The 16,433-nt window shown below is 45.7% G+C and overlaps 1 protein-coding gene across 2 annotated transcripts in view; it reads right to left on the reverse strand.

The window, feature by feature from the left end:
• Positions 1-1,424: 1,424 nt before the first annotated feature.
• The window catches only part of CMKLR1 (chemerin chemokine-like receptor 1), a 54,725-nt gene continuing 39,716 nt past the window's right edge, over positions 1,425-16,433 (reverse strand). For both annotated transcript variants that reach the window (XM_033956257.1, XM_033956258.1), the window contains one exon: positions 1,425-2,709. In XM_033956257.1, the coding sequence (XP_033812148.1) occupies positions 1,645-2,709 (1,065 nt within the window). In that variant the 3' untranslated portion in view covers positions 1,425-1,644. The remainder of the gene's footprint in view (positions 2,710-16,433) is intronic.

Here is a 16,433-nt window from a genome sequence, read left to right on the forward strand (position 1 = left end):
TTTCAGAATTACTGTCAATAGTTTCTCATCAAATGTAGTGATCGTGTCAATAATGCAATAATTTCAATGTGGTACAATCACAGAATGGTTTTTTTTTACTGTTAATCCCTTTATCCATTAATGAAGGCAATTTATCGCACATTCGGTAGAGATTAAATTACAGTGAAGCATACAACAGTGTTTACTGTGTAAGAAGAGGCAGCCCAGGGTGATACAGAGAGATATAGCGCCACAGTTATTGTGGGGGGCGTCCTATGCATAAGCCAGCAGGGACTGAAAAGCAAGGCCAAATGCAAAACACACAGTCATTGAGTGGTAGGGATTGCCCTGCATGGCCTTTGAGATAGTATATCCATAGGGCCCAATGTTGAGAGTGAGATATTCAGCGGCATTAAACCAAGCAGTGCTGCTGAATGTCGGGTCCGACCAGCCCCCCAAAAGGTGGCAATCCAGGGAAGGAACTGTCCTAAATTTGCCCACTCATCTTATGCAGGACCTGGCTGGATATTGGGGGCATAGTTTCTGCACTTTTCTTGGCTGTGAAATACTTGCTAGTAGAGAATGACATGGTGACAAAATTCATCACTGTTCCCGACCCTGCAGATAACTGTGGGAAACCATCTCCACGTTATTCTTTAAGGGGAGAGGGAAGAATTAGAGTATGAATGGGCTCAGCCACTGACCCTCAAGCCTTGCATTGAAGAATGTTGATGTAGAAGGACTGAGGCTGAGATAGACACTAAAGAATGACACTCTCTGGTATCCAGAGCAGATTTTGTGATGTCATAATGCTTCATTCCACCAATAAGAGCCGAGCTTACCAGTGATTTCACAATGGTTTCATTAGCTTATACTTGGTTCACATAAGAATCAGAGTATGAATGGGCTCAGCCACTGACCCTCAAGCCTTGCGTTGAAGAATGCTGGTGTAGAAGGACTGAGGCTGAGATAGACGCTAAAAAATGACACCAGATGGTTAGAACATAAGACCATAAGTGGGTCCATCAAACCCAGTATTCTGTTTCCAGCAGTGGCCAGCCCAGGTCACAAGTACCTGGCTGAAACCCAGAGTAGCAACATTCCAGAGGTGAGACTGTGATGTCATAAAGCCTCATTCCACTAATTCCTAAGAGCCAGCCTCATCAGTGATGTCACAATGGCTTCATTATCCTAGACTTGGCTCAATTAAGAGTCAGAGTATGAATTTGGCTCAGCCACTGACCCTCAAGCCTTGCATTGAAGAATGTTGATGTAGAAGGACTGAGGCTGAGATAGACACTAAAGAATGACAGTCTCTGGTATCTAGAGCAGATTTTGTGATGTCATAATGCTTCATTCCACCAATAAGAGCCGAGCTTATCAGTGATGTCACAATGGCTTCATTATCCTTGGCTCACATAAGAATCAGAGTATGAATGGCCACAACCACTGATCCTCAAGCTTTGCGTTGAAGAATGCTGGTGTAGAAGGACTGAGGCTGAGATAGACACTAAAAAATGATACGGGATTGTTTCCCACGGTTATCTGTGGGAACGGGGACGGTGAGGAATTTTGTCATCCTGTCATTCTCTGCTTGCTAGTCTCAGTGCATTCGTTCTTTTCATTAGCCTGGATTATGGCTTCCTTTGTACTGCTATGTACATCTTAGAGCACAATGCTTTCCTTTTCAGTTATTGAAGAAACCTTGGAGAAGCTCTGGTGGCTAGACCGTGAATGGACAGGATCATCGCTTAATGCATTCGCGAGCATGGACAGGATGCTCGTTTTAAATTGTTTAAAATCTTGACCCATGAAGACATAGAGGACAGGGTTCATGCAGCTGTTGGCAGTGGCAAGTGCAGTTGCCATGGGCATGCCAAACCTAAATATAGAAATATCAAGCGATGAATATTTGATTTCCAAGATGGACAGTACATGGTAAGGACACCAGCACACGAAGAAAGCTACGATAATACATAAAATAATTTTCAAAGGTTTCCTAGATTTTGCTAGCCTGTTTCTTTTAAGTTTAAATATGAGAATGAGATAGCTGACTGTAATGATTATAAAACAAACGAGGAACCCTATGATGACGCGCGCGATGGTTATGCTTATGTGTTTTGGGTCTTCAGAATCTGTGCGGCTGACGCTTAAGGAGTAGTTATTGAAGCAGGAAGTTACACCATCACTTCTGGTTACAGTGTCCCGAAAAAACAAGGAGGGTAAACTCAACAACGAGGCAAGAACCCAGGCGACAATGCAGATACACGAGGCTAATTCAGTGGTCCGATGGTTTTGTGACCAGACTGGGTAAATAACCGAAATGCAGCGATCGAGGCTAATGATGGTCAACAGAAACACGCTGGTAAACATATTCAGAATCAGAATGAACGAGGCCAGCTTGCACATGACTTTCCCAAAAATCCAGTGGAAATTCAAAGCGGTGTATACGATGGTCAGTGGCAGGAAGGACGTGAACAGGAAGTCGGCGATGGCCAGTTGTAAGAGATAAATGACATGGACTGACTTTTTCATCCTGAGACATATGACGGCGATAACAATTCCATTCCCCAGTACCCCCAGGACACAGGTGATGCTGTAGACAACAACTGAGAAGAGCCGGACGTAGTAATCTGCTTCTTTTTCAGGATTTTTTTCAGGCTTTTTGATAACATCTGAAAGACCATAGTCATCCTCGGAGTAGCCATAATAATTAAAAGTGGTAGACCCCTGAAAATATAAGAACATCAGTTAGGAAATAACTTCAGTTCTGAGTCCGCTATAACATTTGTCAGCAGTACGTTAGTACAAGGCTAATACCCTTTGGTTAATAATGTATCTAAAAAATGCTTTTTTAGTTTTTGGATATTAAGGAGGGATTGCCATTTCTTTCATCAACATCATTTTTCTGTATTGGTCCAGGCTATTATATTAGCTTATCTGGACTATGCAAATTCTCTTTACATCACTTAAAGAGATTACAGCTTATTCAGAACACAGCTGCCAAATTGATTTTTGGTAAGAATAGATATGATCATGTTACTCCACAGTGGCGTACCAAGGGGGGTGGGGGGGTGGGAGGTCCGCCCCGGGTGCAGCTTTAGGGGGGGTGCACAGTTGGTCAGGTCCGCAAATTCAGCGGTGAATGGTGTTGAAACAGCTCCCTTTCTCCCTCCCTGCTCTTACCTTCGTGGCGCTTCCCACCCGCCCAACCGACCGACAACAGGCCCAGTCCGACAAACCTCCCTGCCCTGTGGCCGCAAGTCTAAATTACCTTCTTATAGCAGCTGGAGCATTGAAGCTGCGTGTGGCTGCCGTAAAAGTCATCTCTGACGCAACCGGAAGTTGCATCAGAGACGACCTTTACAGCAGCCATATGCAACTACAATGCTCTGGCTGCTGTAAGAAGGTAATTTAGACTCGCGGCCACAGGGCAGGGAGGTTTGTCGGACTAGGCCTGTTGTCGGTCGGTTGGGCGGGCGGGCGAGGGGGTGAAACACCACGAAGGTAAGGGGCAGGGAGGGAGAAAGGGAGGAAAGGTGGAGTGGAGAGGAAAAGACACTTAAGGGAAATGGGTAAAACAGAGGGGGGAGAAAGACGCTGAAAGCACATGGGGAAGACAGAAGGGGGAGAAGGACACTGAAAGCACATGGGGAAGACAGAGGGGTGGGGATGGACGCTGAAAGGACATGGGTAAGATGGGGAGAAGGACGCTGAAAGCACATGGGGAAGACAGAGGGGGAGAAGGAAGCTGAAAGCACATGGGGAAGACAGAGGGGGAGAAGAATGCTGACAGGACATGGGGAAGACGGGGGGAGAAGGACGCTGAAAGGACATGGGGAAGACAGAGGGGGAGAAGGACGCTGAAAGCACATGGGGAAGACAGAGGGGGGAGAAGGATGATGACAGGACATGGGGAAGACGGGGGGAGAAGGACACTGAAATAAAAAGGAGAAGAGAGAGTGAGGAAAAGACGCTGAAGGGAAATGGGGAAGAGAGAGTGGGGAGAAGACGCTGAAGGGAAATGGGGAAGAGAGAGTGGAGAGAAGACGCTGGCAGGGAAAAAGACAGAAATGCCAAACTATGGGGAGAGTGAAGGGAAGAAGATGGGTGCCAGACCAATTTGGAATGGGGGGAGAAAGGGAGAGGCACAGTAACAGAGCAAATGGAAGACGCAGAGAAAAGAGAGTCAGTGGATGGAAGGAATCGAATGAAAACATGGGGAAAGCAGAAACCAGGCAACAAAGGTAGAAAAAAAAATTATATTTCTTTTTTTTTGTTGTTGTTGTTTTGCTTCAGGATAAAGTAGTATATTAGTTGATTTGATAAAAATTTATAAACAAAGCCCTGCCAGATGAACATCTCTTTCTCCAGTTCAGCAGCCAGAACTTTGATTTATAAGGAAGGAATAAGCTAAATATTGCAGTACTGAGGCTTGTATGGATGCTGCGGGGATGGTGACGGGGCAGTGAAGGGGACGGTGCAGTGACGGAGACAGATTTTTCCCCTGTGTCATTCTCTAGTACTCATGTCAAAAGCTTCCCTCTGACTCAGTTTCCTGTTTCCACTTTTGACTGAGCACCGTGTTGCCGATCTGAAGTTCTGTTGATGCCAGGGCTAGAAAGATGCCCGTTGCCGATCTTAAGTGTCATTGCGGGGGGTGGGGGTGGGGGTAGGGGGGTTGCAGATCTTGTTGCCAAAATCGGAAAGGTGAGGAAGGGAGAAAGATGGGCCTGTGGTGGATGGAGAGCTTGAGAGAAGGGGGAAGATGATGGAAGTGGGGTGAAAGGGGAGAGAGAAGAGGGCAGATGATGGGGGAAAAGGATTGAATTAGGTAAATACTGGAGGGGGTGAGGGAAAGAGGTAGCGAGCTGTAGGTAGACAGTAAAAAAGGAAATTGATGAGAGGATAGTAAGAACGTAATCTAGATGGATGCAGAAAATAATTGAAAAGGAAAATGAGGGAAGAAAGGGATTGCAGAAGAGAGGTGTGGGAGAGGGAAGGAGAGGAGAGAGATGCCAGATCAATGGGGGTGAAAGGAGAGATGGAAGGGGGAGGCATACGGTTTCTGGAAGGGGCATAGAAGGAGAGAAGATGCCATATAGGGAGGGGCAGAGAGTTGGCAGACAGTGGATGGAAGGAAGACAGTAACAAGAAGATGAGGAAAGCAGAAACCAGAGAGACAAAGGTAGAACAAAAATTTTCTATTTATTTATTGCTTTAGGAGACATGTGTCACTGTTTCTGTGGTGTTGCATTTTATGCAGAGTCCAGCTTCTTGCTGGTTCAATTTAACCTTTGTCTATGTATTTCTATTTTATCCCCCCTTTTACAAAACTGTGAGCGTTTTTTAGCGCCAGCCATGGTGGTAGCAGCTCTGATGCTCAGAATTCTTTGAGCGTCAGAGCTGTTACCATCGTGACTAAAATCCACACTACAGTTTTGTAAAAGGGGGAGGGGTTAGTTTGTGATGACATATTCCATGCTAGGCAAAGGTGTTTTCTGTATTCTATGTGTTCGAAATACATGGTTTTCTGTTAGGATTGACAGTGTAGGATTGATCTGTACTGGTCTGGCTTGTTTAGTTTTACAATGGGTGAATTGATGTACTGCTCACTGCAATATGTAAGATGCTGTCTTTTCCTAGGTACTCATGTGTGACGTGTGGCTTGTTACTAAAAATCATGTTTTTCGTACAGATGGGGGGGGGGGCCCGGGTGTCACATATGCTAGGTACGCCACTGCTTACTCCATTACTGAGGGCACAGCATTGGCTCCCAGTATATTGGAGGGTTCGGTTCAAGTGTGCCAATGTATTTAAGAGTTTATATGGGATTTTCCCCCATTTACCCTTTCTTTCAACTCTCATAAATTCAAATTAGTATTCCCTTCTATTAGAGGGATTCACACTTTAGATAGGCTTTCACATTCTATGTCATTTACCATGGTGAAAATTTGGAATGATCTCCCTTCAGAAATCAGCCTTTTTCCCTCTTTGGAATGTTTCAGAAAACCCCTGAAGACGTATCTGTTTAAGAAATTTTTAGCAGATAAATAATAGATGGCAATAGATGAATTTTCCTATCCAATTATTGTTCTCTAATGTCTCTTTGAGTTAACTTTTGTTAACTGGTTCGAGTCCCTTTGGGGAATGTCCCGGTATATAAGACTAAGGATTGGATATAAGACTAAGGATTGGATTGGTTACGGTAGAGAGGTTGATTCTAGAGCAGACATGAGCAACTCTGGTCCTCGAGGGCTGGAATCCAATCGGGTTTTCAGGATTTCCCCCGATGAATACGCATGAGATCTATTTGCATGCTCTGCTTTCAATGCATATTCACTGGGGAAATCCTGAAAACCCGTTTGGATTCCAGCCCTCGAGGACCGGAGTTGCCCACCCCTGTTCTAAAGTGTATAAATCCCTTTTTGGCTGCTATAGGGATTTTCAAGAGCTTACCAAAAAAAGGAAGCTCCTCGGTTCTTAGCTCTGTAATCAAATGGCAGTTTATTAAGTCCATTAGCAAAGCAAAGCAACTTACAAATCATCAAGCATGGAAAAGAGAGTATAAAAACAAAGCTTTTTCCGGATTTATTTTCTGTTGCACAGAATTATATACATTCTTCATATTTCCTTACACACCCTTCATCCCACCTACCTACTATGTATGTCTAAACACATTTTCTTGTAATTGCTTGTTTATTACCCAAGTCCCATCCAATTCGGGGAATTTCTATACACTCACGACTCTGCACGTAGAACGCCCTTAATTCGGGGAATTTTCTAATACAACTCACCACCCTGCATGTATACAGGTCTTGCCCAAACTAAACTAAACCTTAGGTTTGTATACCGTGCCATCTCCATGGTGATAGAGCTCGGCACGGTTTACAGGGATTGTAATGAGAAAGGAACTCCAGGGAAAGGGTTAGATGAAGATCGGAGGAAAGAAGAATGTTAAAGAGCTAGGATGTCAGATGAGGAGGGAGTGGTTAAATTTTTGAGAAAAGCCAGGTTTTCAGATGTTTACGGAAGGGTTGGAGAGCACTCAGGTTCCGAAGGGGGGAGGTAAGGTTATTCCAGAGCTCGGTGAATCTGAAGAGGAGGGAAGTCCCCAGTTTTCCTGGGTGGGAAATGCCTTTTAATGAGGGGAAGGATAGTTTCGATTTTTGGGTAGGTCTGGTGGTACTAAGATTCGAGGAATTCCAGGACAGTGGGATTAATGGAGGAAGGATGCCGTGGAGGATCTTGAAAGTTAGGCAGATGCATTTGAAGTGGACTCTGGAAATTATCGGAAGCCAGTGAAGCTTGGAAAGCTTGAAAGATTTCAGCTGAAGATAATTAGCTAGCCCCATTACAAAACTACGGGTGCATTCCACTGATAAGCTAAGCCTCCCTCCGCCCTCTTCTGATTCTTGGTTTTCTGCACGTCTTCTGGTCATTTCTGCAAGTCAAAGTTTATCCATTGAACACAGTTTTCCTCCTTTCCCTTTTGTGTACCCCAGATCCAAATTCAGGGACCCCTTTGCCAATTTCTTTAAGGCAAGATTTCAAGTGGCAAGATTTATCAGATCCAATCATTAGGGTTACCAAATTTTCCCGAAGGAAAACCTGGACCCATGGCCACACACCCCAGTTCCGCCCCATTCCGCCCACCAGCCCCGCCCCCAGCCAGCATCTGTGCATGCGCGGATGCAATGCAATGACATCATGTGCATGCTTGTGTGCGCATGACGTCACCGCGCAGCATCCGCCCATGCGCGGATGTCCCTTCCCCGATGCGATTTTGTCATGAAGCTTTTCAAAACCGGACAAAGTGCTGGGTTTTGAAAAGCCGTCCGGACCTCCAGACATGTCCTCAAAAGGAGGACATCCCCGGGGAAATCCAGACGTCTGCTAACTCTACCTATAATGATATTTAAGGATGCTTATAATTTTCCCTAGCTCTATTTTTAGCTGATTTTTTCCCCCATTCCTGTTGGATTTGCCTTGATTGTTTCTTTTCTCAAAAAAATTGTACTTCTCCCTTTTTTGACCCTCTTGGACCAGTGAGTCGATGTCCTTGTGTTGTCTGTAGTGTTAAATTATTGCTTCTAATTGTACCCATAATTTTATTGCAATTCGCTTAGAAAACTAAGATAAGCGATTTTATCAAACTTTTTTATTACATAAGCTGTTAGTTATATGTTGATTATTGTTATTATCTATTGGTAGTTGCTAGAGTGCTACCTTTATTTGTGCTTTGTTTTAACTGTTGAGGAACACACAGAAGTACAAACTATCGTTCCCCTCTTTCGAGGGAATTAAATCAGCTGGGAAACTTTGTCAGTCCTATGCTTTCAAGCTGGTAGAGGTTTGGAATGGACTCCCTGTTTCTATTAGAACGATAGACCAATTGCAATTGTTTCGGAAAACCTTAAAAACCCTGCTATTCTCACAATACTTAAATAATTTACCTGCAATTATTAACATTGCAAGATTTACTTTATGATAGACTAAATTAATTTCTACTATCTTTACATCTCCTTACTTTATGTATATTCTGGCCTCTTGACTATTTGTAAACCGAGTCAAGCTCCGATGAGAGATGACCCAGTATATAAACTGAAGACTAGATTAGATTGGTGACAGGATAATCGCGCGCCAAACGCCAGCGCACCGACAATCCAGCGCCAACAATTCGGCGGAAGACAGGGGGAAAAATAATTTTTAAAGAGCTCCGACTGGGGGTTTGGGGTGGCAACCCCCCCCACTTTATTGGTTAGTGTTCGCGCTGCCGTTGCAGGGGGGTGTGGGGGGGTGAAACCCCCCACATTATAGAGAAAACAGAACTTTTCCCAAAAAAATCTGAAAAAGTTCCAACAGCAGTGCGAACACTAAGCAATAAAGTGGGGGGGTTGCCACGCCAAACCCCCCGTCGGAGCTCTTTAAAAATTACTTTTTCCCCTGCGTGCTGACATCTTGCGCCGAATTATCGGCGCTGGATTGTCAGTGCGCTGACGTCTTGCGCTCCACTGTCTATGAACTGATTAGATTAGACTAGAAAACCCGGCACTTTGTCCTTGTTTTGAAAAGCTTCTCGCAATGAGCAGCGTCGGGACGGCATTTGCGCATGCGCAGATGCAACGCAGTGATGTCACACGCATAGTATGGTACTATGGGTGGGGGGGAGGTGGCTGTTAAAGTCTGAGCTGATTTCAACAGTTAATGATAAATATTGGACGTTCCACTAACATTATCATATGATATAGTATTATGTGGAACGATTTTATTACCCCAAAAAAACAATGAATGCAAATCAAAACAAATTGCTCCTCATCATGACAGGAGTAGCCATGCAATTGATAATGAAAAACTGGAAAAGTTGGGATAACTTAAATTATAGTTTCTGGTGGGAATCGTTATGACAGATTTGTAAGTTTGAAAATATTGATTCTTTACAGTTGGGACATCATAGTAAATTTAAGGAAATTTGGGACCGTTAACAAAATATTGTAAGATATAAATATGAACTATTATCATTATTATTACTACTATTATTTCCCTCTGCTTCATGAATGAACATTATATATATCCAGGTGGGGGGGGGGGAGGGGGTTAGGGTGGGAAGGGGGGATAAAACAGTTTTATATTTTATTGTTGGAACAGAGTGCAATATGGTACGTTACTTGAATGTTCATGTGTTTGCACTTTGTATTTGATATCAAAAATGAATAAATAATTTTTTTTTTTTTAAATCAACAGTTAAGGATTCAGAGCCAGTCTTGTTTTAAGACATTGGAAAAGAAAAAAAAAAATTTCAAAGGGTTGTGAAAGCCCTAATTGCCAGCTCCTGTTGAGGGCTGGGGAGCTAATCTGCAAACTCATTTACTCCAGCCTGAGGAAAGGCGAACACATTTCCATATTCTTTTGCTCCTGAAAAAGCTGTCTTCACTGCTGTCGTGTTTGGAAAAATAAAAGTGCTAAAAATTTCAGCTTGAAAAAGAGAAATATTGTAGACTATTTTAATTGCAACAGAGTATTCCTAAGATGCATTAGTGGAGAGTCTGGGAAAATTCACCCCGATTGTACAAAGACCTAAAAGGAGGGACCTTGTCAGCATGCCTGTGCCTGTGGATTCCTGCATTTGTTATGAGTGATGTGACATCTTTATATGGCTGTTCTCTGGTTGTGGTCAAGCTTCTGCATGACATAAATCTTCTGCCATGCAGTATGAGGAGGAACCTTCTGAGCTGGAAAGGTGCCCTGTGAAACATGTCCTCCTAGTGCTTCTGCCATGCTTCCTCCGGCACAGGCACTCTTTGTCAGCACGCCACCCATCCGCATGTCGAACAAAATAAATGGCACAATCCTGGCAGTTTTCACGCGGAGGTGACGGCACAGACATGTGGAGGCAGTGATGTCCCAACATACACATGTAAGTGGCTCAACTTCCATGTGCATCCAGCTCATTCCACAAATATGCATGCACAGGTGCTACCAATTTAGTGAGGCCATAATTGCAGCTTGGTTTCATTTTTGAGGTGGAAATAAACAAATGGGAGATTAAGGAGAAAGTCTCTCCAGTGTGTAAAATCCTGGCCACAATGAATAATTTTATAAAAGCTGCGCATTGCCTTTGAGCCGTTATAAAGTCCAACAAGGTGATTTTCCTGTATTATCTTTGTCAGATGGCAAACCAACATGTAGATTTTAGCCTGAACTAAGGCATGGCCACATCATGCCCAAATCCAGTGGCGCAGTAAGGAGGGGGCGAGGGGGGAAGTCCGCCCTGGGCACCGTCTTCCTATGAGTGGCACCCCTCCTTCTCTATGCCCTCCCTCCCCCCTGCTCCTCTCCTTGCGCACGAGCCCCTTGCCTTCCCTGCACCTTTTTTTTACTTGTCTGGCGTGAGGTTGCTGCCCGCGTCGGTGACGGCGCTCTCTGACATCACTTCCGGGACCTGCCCCTAGGAAGTGACATCAAAGGGCGAGCCGGCACCGACGTGGGCATGCTGCTCATGCCAGAGAAATTAAAAAGGGGTGGGGAAAGGGAAGGGAGTGCGCGCATGTGGTGGGGGAGGGGTGCCGCTCACCCTTACTATGCCACTGCTCAAAGCACTGTGTAATGCATATTTCCCCTTATAAACAGCAGCTTTATAAATTTAAGGGGCATAATCGAAATGGATGTCTAAGTTCGTTTACATCCATCTCGCAAGTTGTCCAAAGTTAAAAAGAGCCTAAAACACATTTTCGAAAGATACGTCCAATTTTTTTTTTACTTTCAAAAATTATACGTCCTGCCGATCTGATCGTCCAAGCCGCTAAATCGTCCATCTTTATACCACATTTCTATCCAACTTTCCATCCAAGTCCAAAATGCCTAGAACAAGCCCTGTTGGACGTGGGAGGGATCTGCAAAGTGATGGACTGCACACACAGACATGTCACCTAAATAGTGGGGTACCTTACAGGGCACTACTATGAACTTTACAAAAAGGGTGCTATGGCTTCTCTTCACTACAGCTCCCTTATAGGTGATGGTGGGCCCCCCAAACCACCTCCAAAATCCCCTAGACCCACTTATCTACCACCCCAATAGCCCTTATGGCTGCAGGAGCCACTTATATACCAATAAAAAAGGGTTTTGGGGGTGTATAGGGCAGTGCATATGTTTAAGTATCAATGCAGTGATTACAGGGGCTTATGGGCATGGGTCTTCCTCTCTATGGGTCCCTAACCCACCCCCAAGACGACTTCAGCCTCCTCTGTGCTGGACGATGATGGTCCAGGTGGCCAGGTGATGATGGTCTGGAGGCTGAAATTTAAAGTTGTGAATAAAATTTTTATGGGGGGGGAGTTGGTGATCACTGGGGTAGTGTGTGGGGGTCTGTGTTATGTGTTTTCAGTGCTTATCTAGTGAGTTTAGATGGGTTTTTGTGACTTAGACCATGTTTTACACGGTCTAAGTTACAACATCCAAGTTCCGTCCAGGCTCTGTTGTTAAACTTTCGGTTATACATGCTGTACGACTAAGTCTAAGCCAGCCCATGTCCCGCCCAACTCCCGGCCTCGACACGCCTCCCAAAATGCCCAGTTTAGCTTTGGATGTTGAGCGGCACTATGAAGGCCTAGGTCGTTTAGAAATACATCCAAAACCCAGTTTTATTATCGGTGCTTGGACGTTTTTGAGAAATGTTCGTCCAAATGCCGACTTAGGCCGGGTTTTGGATGTTTTTCTCTTTCAAATTCTTTTTTTTTTAATTAGGATTTTATATACTGCCTATCATGATTATCTAAGCGTTTTCCCTATCTGCCCCTTAGTATTTACACACTCATGCAATATGTGCAAATGGTGCTATTTAACTATATGTTTTTAAAATAATGGCCGTAATCAAATATTATTTCTCCTATCTGTGTGTGTTCGACTAGACCAGTGTATCGCAAACTGTGTGCCGTGGCACACCAATGTACCTCTTGAGATTTTTGGTGTGCCGCGGTACACTGGGGTAGAGGAGAGGTGGCAGCACATCCTGTAAGCAATCTCCTGACGGCAGCACCTCTTCTCTCTGCCGGCCCTTCTCTCCAGTGCGGGTTTTTCTGTTGGTGCAAGGCCTGTTTGAAGGGCCTCTGTGCATGTGCCGATGGTGGCACGCTGACGTCATGTGTGCGCATGAGGACAGTGGGTGTCTCGAGCCAGGGACATTAGGTTTAGTGTGCCCCGGCTCGAAAAAGTTTGCGAGACACTGGATTAGACCATAGTCTCCACTGAGGGAGGATCTGTGATTTGGGATATTTCTACATAGGGTTAGCAGATTTTCCATCCGGTAAAAGAGGATGCATAACCCCGCCCTGTTCTGCCTTTGGACCGCCCCTTTCCGACCCACACGAACCTCATCTCTTCGGGCCAGGGCTGGAGTGCGTCTGTGCATGCGCGGATGAGACATGATGATGTCGCACGCGTGCACTTCAGCCCCCGCCCCGATCTTACCAGCTTTTCAAAACCCAGACAAAGTGTCAGGTTTTGAAAAGCCGTCCGGATGCCTGGACATGTCCAGGAAAATCTGGACGTCTGGTACCCTATTTCTACCGGATCACGCACATGTGTGTCAGGTGCCGTCGACTCATGTTCGAGTCCTAGCAACTTGATGAACGTCATCACGTTTTTCGTGGCAGAATACAGAAGTAGGTTGCCAGGCCTTTCTTCTGCACATTATAAATTCGATGTTGTCGCCGTTGTTGCATGAAACGCAATCCTCCGCCTCCAACACTGCTCAGGTGAGTGGTATATCATTAGTCTGGCATCTCCGCTGAAAGCTGCTTGCCTCGGGAGACCCTGCTGGCAGTGAAACTACTGACGGCATAGCTTTCAGCTTCTCAGATGCACGCAAGCCCCAGCGGCACGACAAGCCCATGTACCATAACTGGAGATGTACATGTAGTTATGCTATAAAAATGATAAATATCGTGTTTCCCCAAAAATAACACACTGTCTTTATTAATTTGGGGCCCAAAAACACTCTAGGTCTTATTTGGGGGGAAACACGTTAGTTCCGGAGCAGCCTGATCATCAAAACATGACTCCCTCCCATCCCCCCCCCACTCCTGTGGTGCACCCCCCTTCCCCGCTGACTCTTCCATCTCTCCTTCCCATTCAAACCCCGCTGACTGCAAGACTGAAATACCTTGTTCCAAACAGCAGCGTCGGCAGCAATCTAGACAGGCTGCTTTGCGGCCTTCTTCTACCAGGGCGTTCCATGTGCCACGTTACTGATGACATCTTCAGAGGAATGCCCCGGCGGGAGGGTGCGAAGCAGCCTGTCTAGATTGCTGCCGATGCTGCCATTTGCAACAAGGTATTTCAGTCTCACAGTCGGCAGGGCTTGGATGGAAGGGAGAGATGGAAGGGTCAGTGGGGGGGGGGAGGGGGGAGGGTGCACAGCGGGGTGGGAGGAAGTGCTGCTACAGGCGAATCCAGCGCTTCAACTAGGACTTATTATAGGAGTAGGGCTTATATTAAGACCTTCCTCGAAAATCATGCTAGGGCTTATTTTCAGGGAAACACGGGAGTAGCTGTAATGCTTAGCAGGCTTCAATGAGAGATTAAAAGGCAGCATTTTCAATAGAATAGAAATTTCAAGGACAAAGTTTTACAATAAGACCCTAAAAGGAGGGAGGCTTAAAAAATATGAACAGTCTTCAAATGGAGGTGGAGAGGTGTAGAACCGAAATATCCATGGGACAGAAAGGCACCTTAGAATGGGGGAAGACAAAAGGAAAAACAAAAATCAAGCAAGATGTCGGACAACCCAATATACAGGTACAGAAACCATATGGGCCATATCTATTGACATCTGTGTTTCTAAAACAACTTTCCTCTCAATATTTAGCCAGCGGCAGATGCCGTTTTTTGTTTTTTTTTGGTCTGCCGCTAGTGCTAAAACCGGATATTCAATGCTGGGCCATGTCTGGGCCTTGGCATTGAATTTCTATTTATTTAAAACCGGCTGGCGCATGACTGGTTAACTTAGTATTTAGCAGTGGTGTGAGGTGAGGGCTTTCAGGAGATTCAGTGAATCCCCAGCTCTACAGCCGTGCATTTGTTTTGTTTACTTTTTGCTTGATGCGTAGCTGGTTTTAAGAAAGGTTCGGACAAGTTCCTGGAGGAAAAGCCCATAGTCTGTTATTGAGAAAAGCACAGGGGAAGCTACCTGGATCGGTAGCATGGAATGTTGCTACTCCTTGGGTTTTGGCCAGGTACTAGGGACCTGGATTGGCCACCGTGAGAACGGGCTACTGGGCTTGATGGACCATTATATTCTTATAAGAGCCAAGTATTATAACTGATGAGGTTGGCTCTGAGGCACTGTGGAATGAGGCATTATGACATCACAATCTCAACTCTGGAATGTTGCTCTGATTGGGGTTCTGGAATCTTGCTATTCTTTGAGATGCTGGAATGTTGCTACTCCTTGAGTTTTGGCCAGGTACTAGGGACCTGGATTGGCCACCGTGAGAACGGGCTACTGGGCTTGATGGACCATTGGTCTGACCCAGTAAGGCTATTCTTATGTTCTTATGATTTGTTGAATAGGCAGCCTCCTCAACCAGTCAAACTGCATCAAATAAAAAGTAAAGCAAACAAAAAAAGCAGGGCTCTTGGGCTGGGGATTCTCCAAAGCCCCTGAAGGCCCTGACAGTACTGATCTGAATTTGATTGACTGAGCTGCATCTGCCTGTTACCTGCTCAACCAATCAAATTCAGAGCAGTGCCTTCAGGGCCTTTAGGGGGTGGGGTGAATCCCCTGAATGCCCTGACTGCACGCCACTGACGTCTAGACAGAACTGGTTAGCAGACAAAGATAGGACAGCCATTTATGCAGTCTTAATTATCTGCTAAACCTGGCCAGACTCGGCCCCCAGAGTGCTCCTGGAACGCCCCCGACATAGCTAGTTTGAAGTTCAGCGCTAACTAGATATTTTCAGCAGCACTGACCAGTGAAGTGCAGCTGAAAATGACCATATAGCCACCAGAAAGCGAGTTAACCGGTCAGCGACCATTCCCAGCTAGTTAATTTTGCTTTGAATATTGGCTGGTTTAAATCTTGATGCTCTAACTCAGTGTTCTTCAACCACCGGTCCACGGACCAATTCCGGGCCACAGAAATTTCCTGCCGGTCCACAGGGCCAGCACGTGCATCAGGCCTAAAACAGTGTTCTTCAACCGCGGTGCGATCGATGCGGCGTTATCTTCGAGCCAGCTCCCTCTTCCTAACTGATTCGGTGCACAAAGCCACGGGCAGTGGCTCCTACGGGCGTCCTGCGCCTGAACCGGAAGCCTTCTCTCTGACGTTGCAACGTCAGAGGGAAGGCTTCCAGATGAGGCATGGGAAGTGCAAGGTGCAATTAATACTATTATGGGGGCGGGGTCTGGGGTGGACATCGGGTAGAGGTGGGCAGGGTCTGGCCCACAACTTAGCCCAGTGTTCTTCAACCGCTGGTCCACAGACCGATGCCGGTCCACAGAATAATAGGGGAAAGGTTTAGAACAAATACCAGGAAGTTCTTTTTCACCCAGAGGGTGGTGGATACATGGAACGCGCTACCGGAGGATGTGATAAGCAGAAGCACGCTACAGGGCTTCAAAGAAGGTCTGGACAGGTACCTGGAGGACAAAGGGATTGAGGGATACAGATAGGAGTAGAGGTAGGTAATAGGGATAGGATTAGAGGATTAGAGGCAGTTCCAAAATTAGTCAGGGACACTAGTCAGGCAATTAGGGACATTAGTCAGGGACATTAGTCAGGCAATTAGGCCTGATGGGCCGCCGCGGGAGCGGACCGCTGGGCAGGATGGACCTCTGGTCTGCCTCAGCGGAGACAACTTCTTATGTTCTTATTTCTGCTGGTCCATAGGTGTAAAAAGGTTGAAAAACACTGCTCTAACTAACTAAGCCACGATAGAGGTTCCTACCGC

The sequence above is a fragment of the Geotrypetes seraphini genome, chromosome 8 (assembly GCF_902459505.1).
Source record: "Geotrypetes seraphini chromosome 8, aGeoSer1.1, whole genome shotgun sequence".
Taxonomy (NCBI): Eukaryota; Metazoa; Chordata; class Amphibia; order Gymnophiona; family Dermophiidae; genus Geotrypetes; species Geotrypetes seraphini.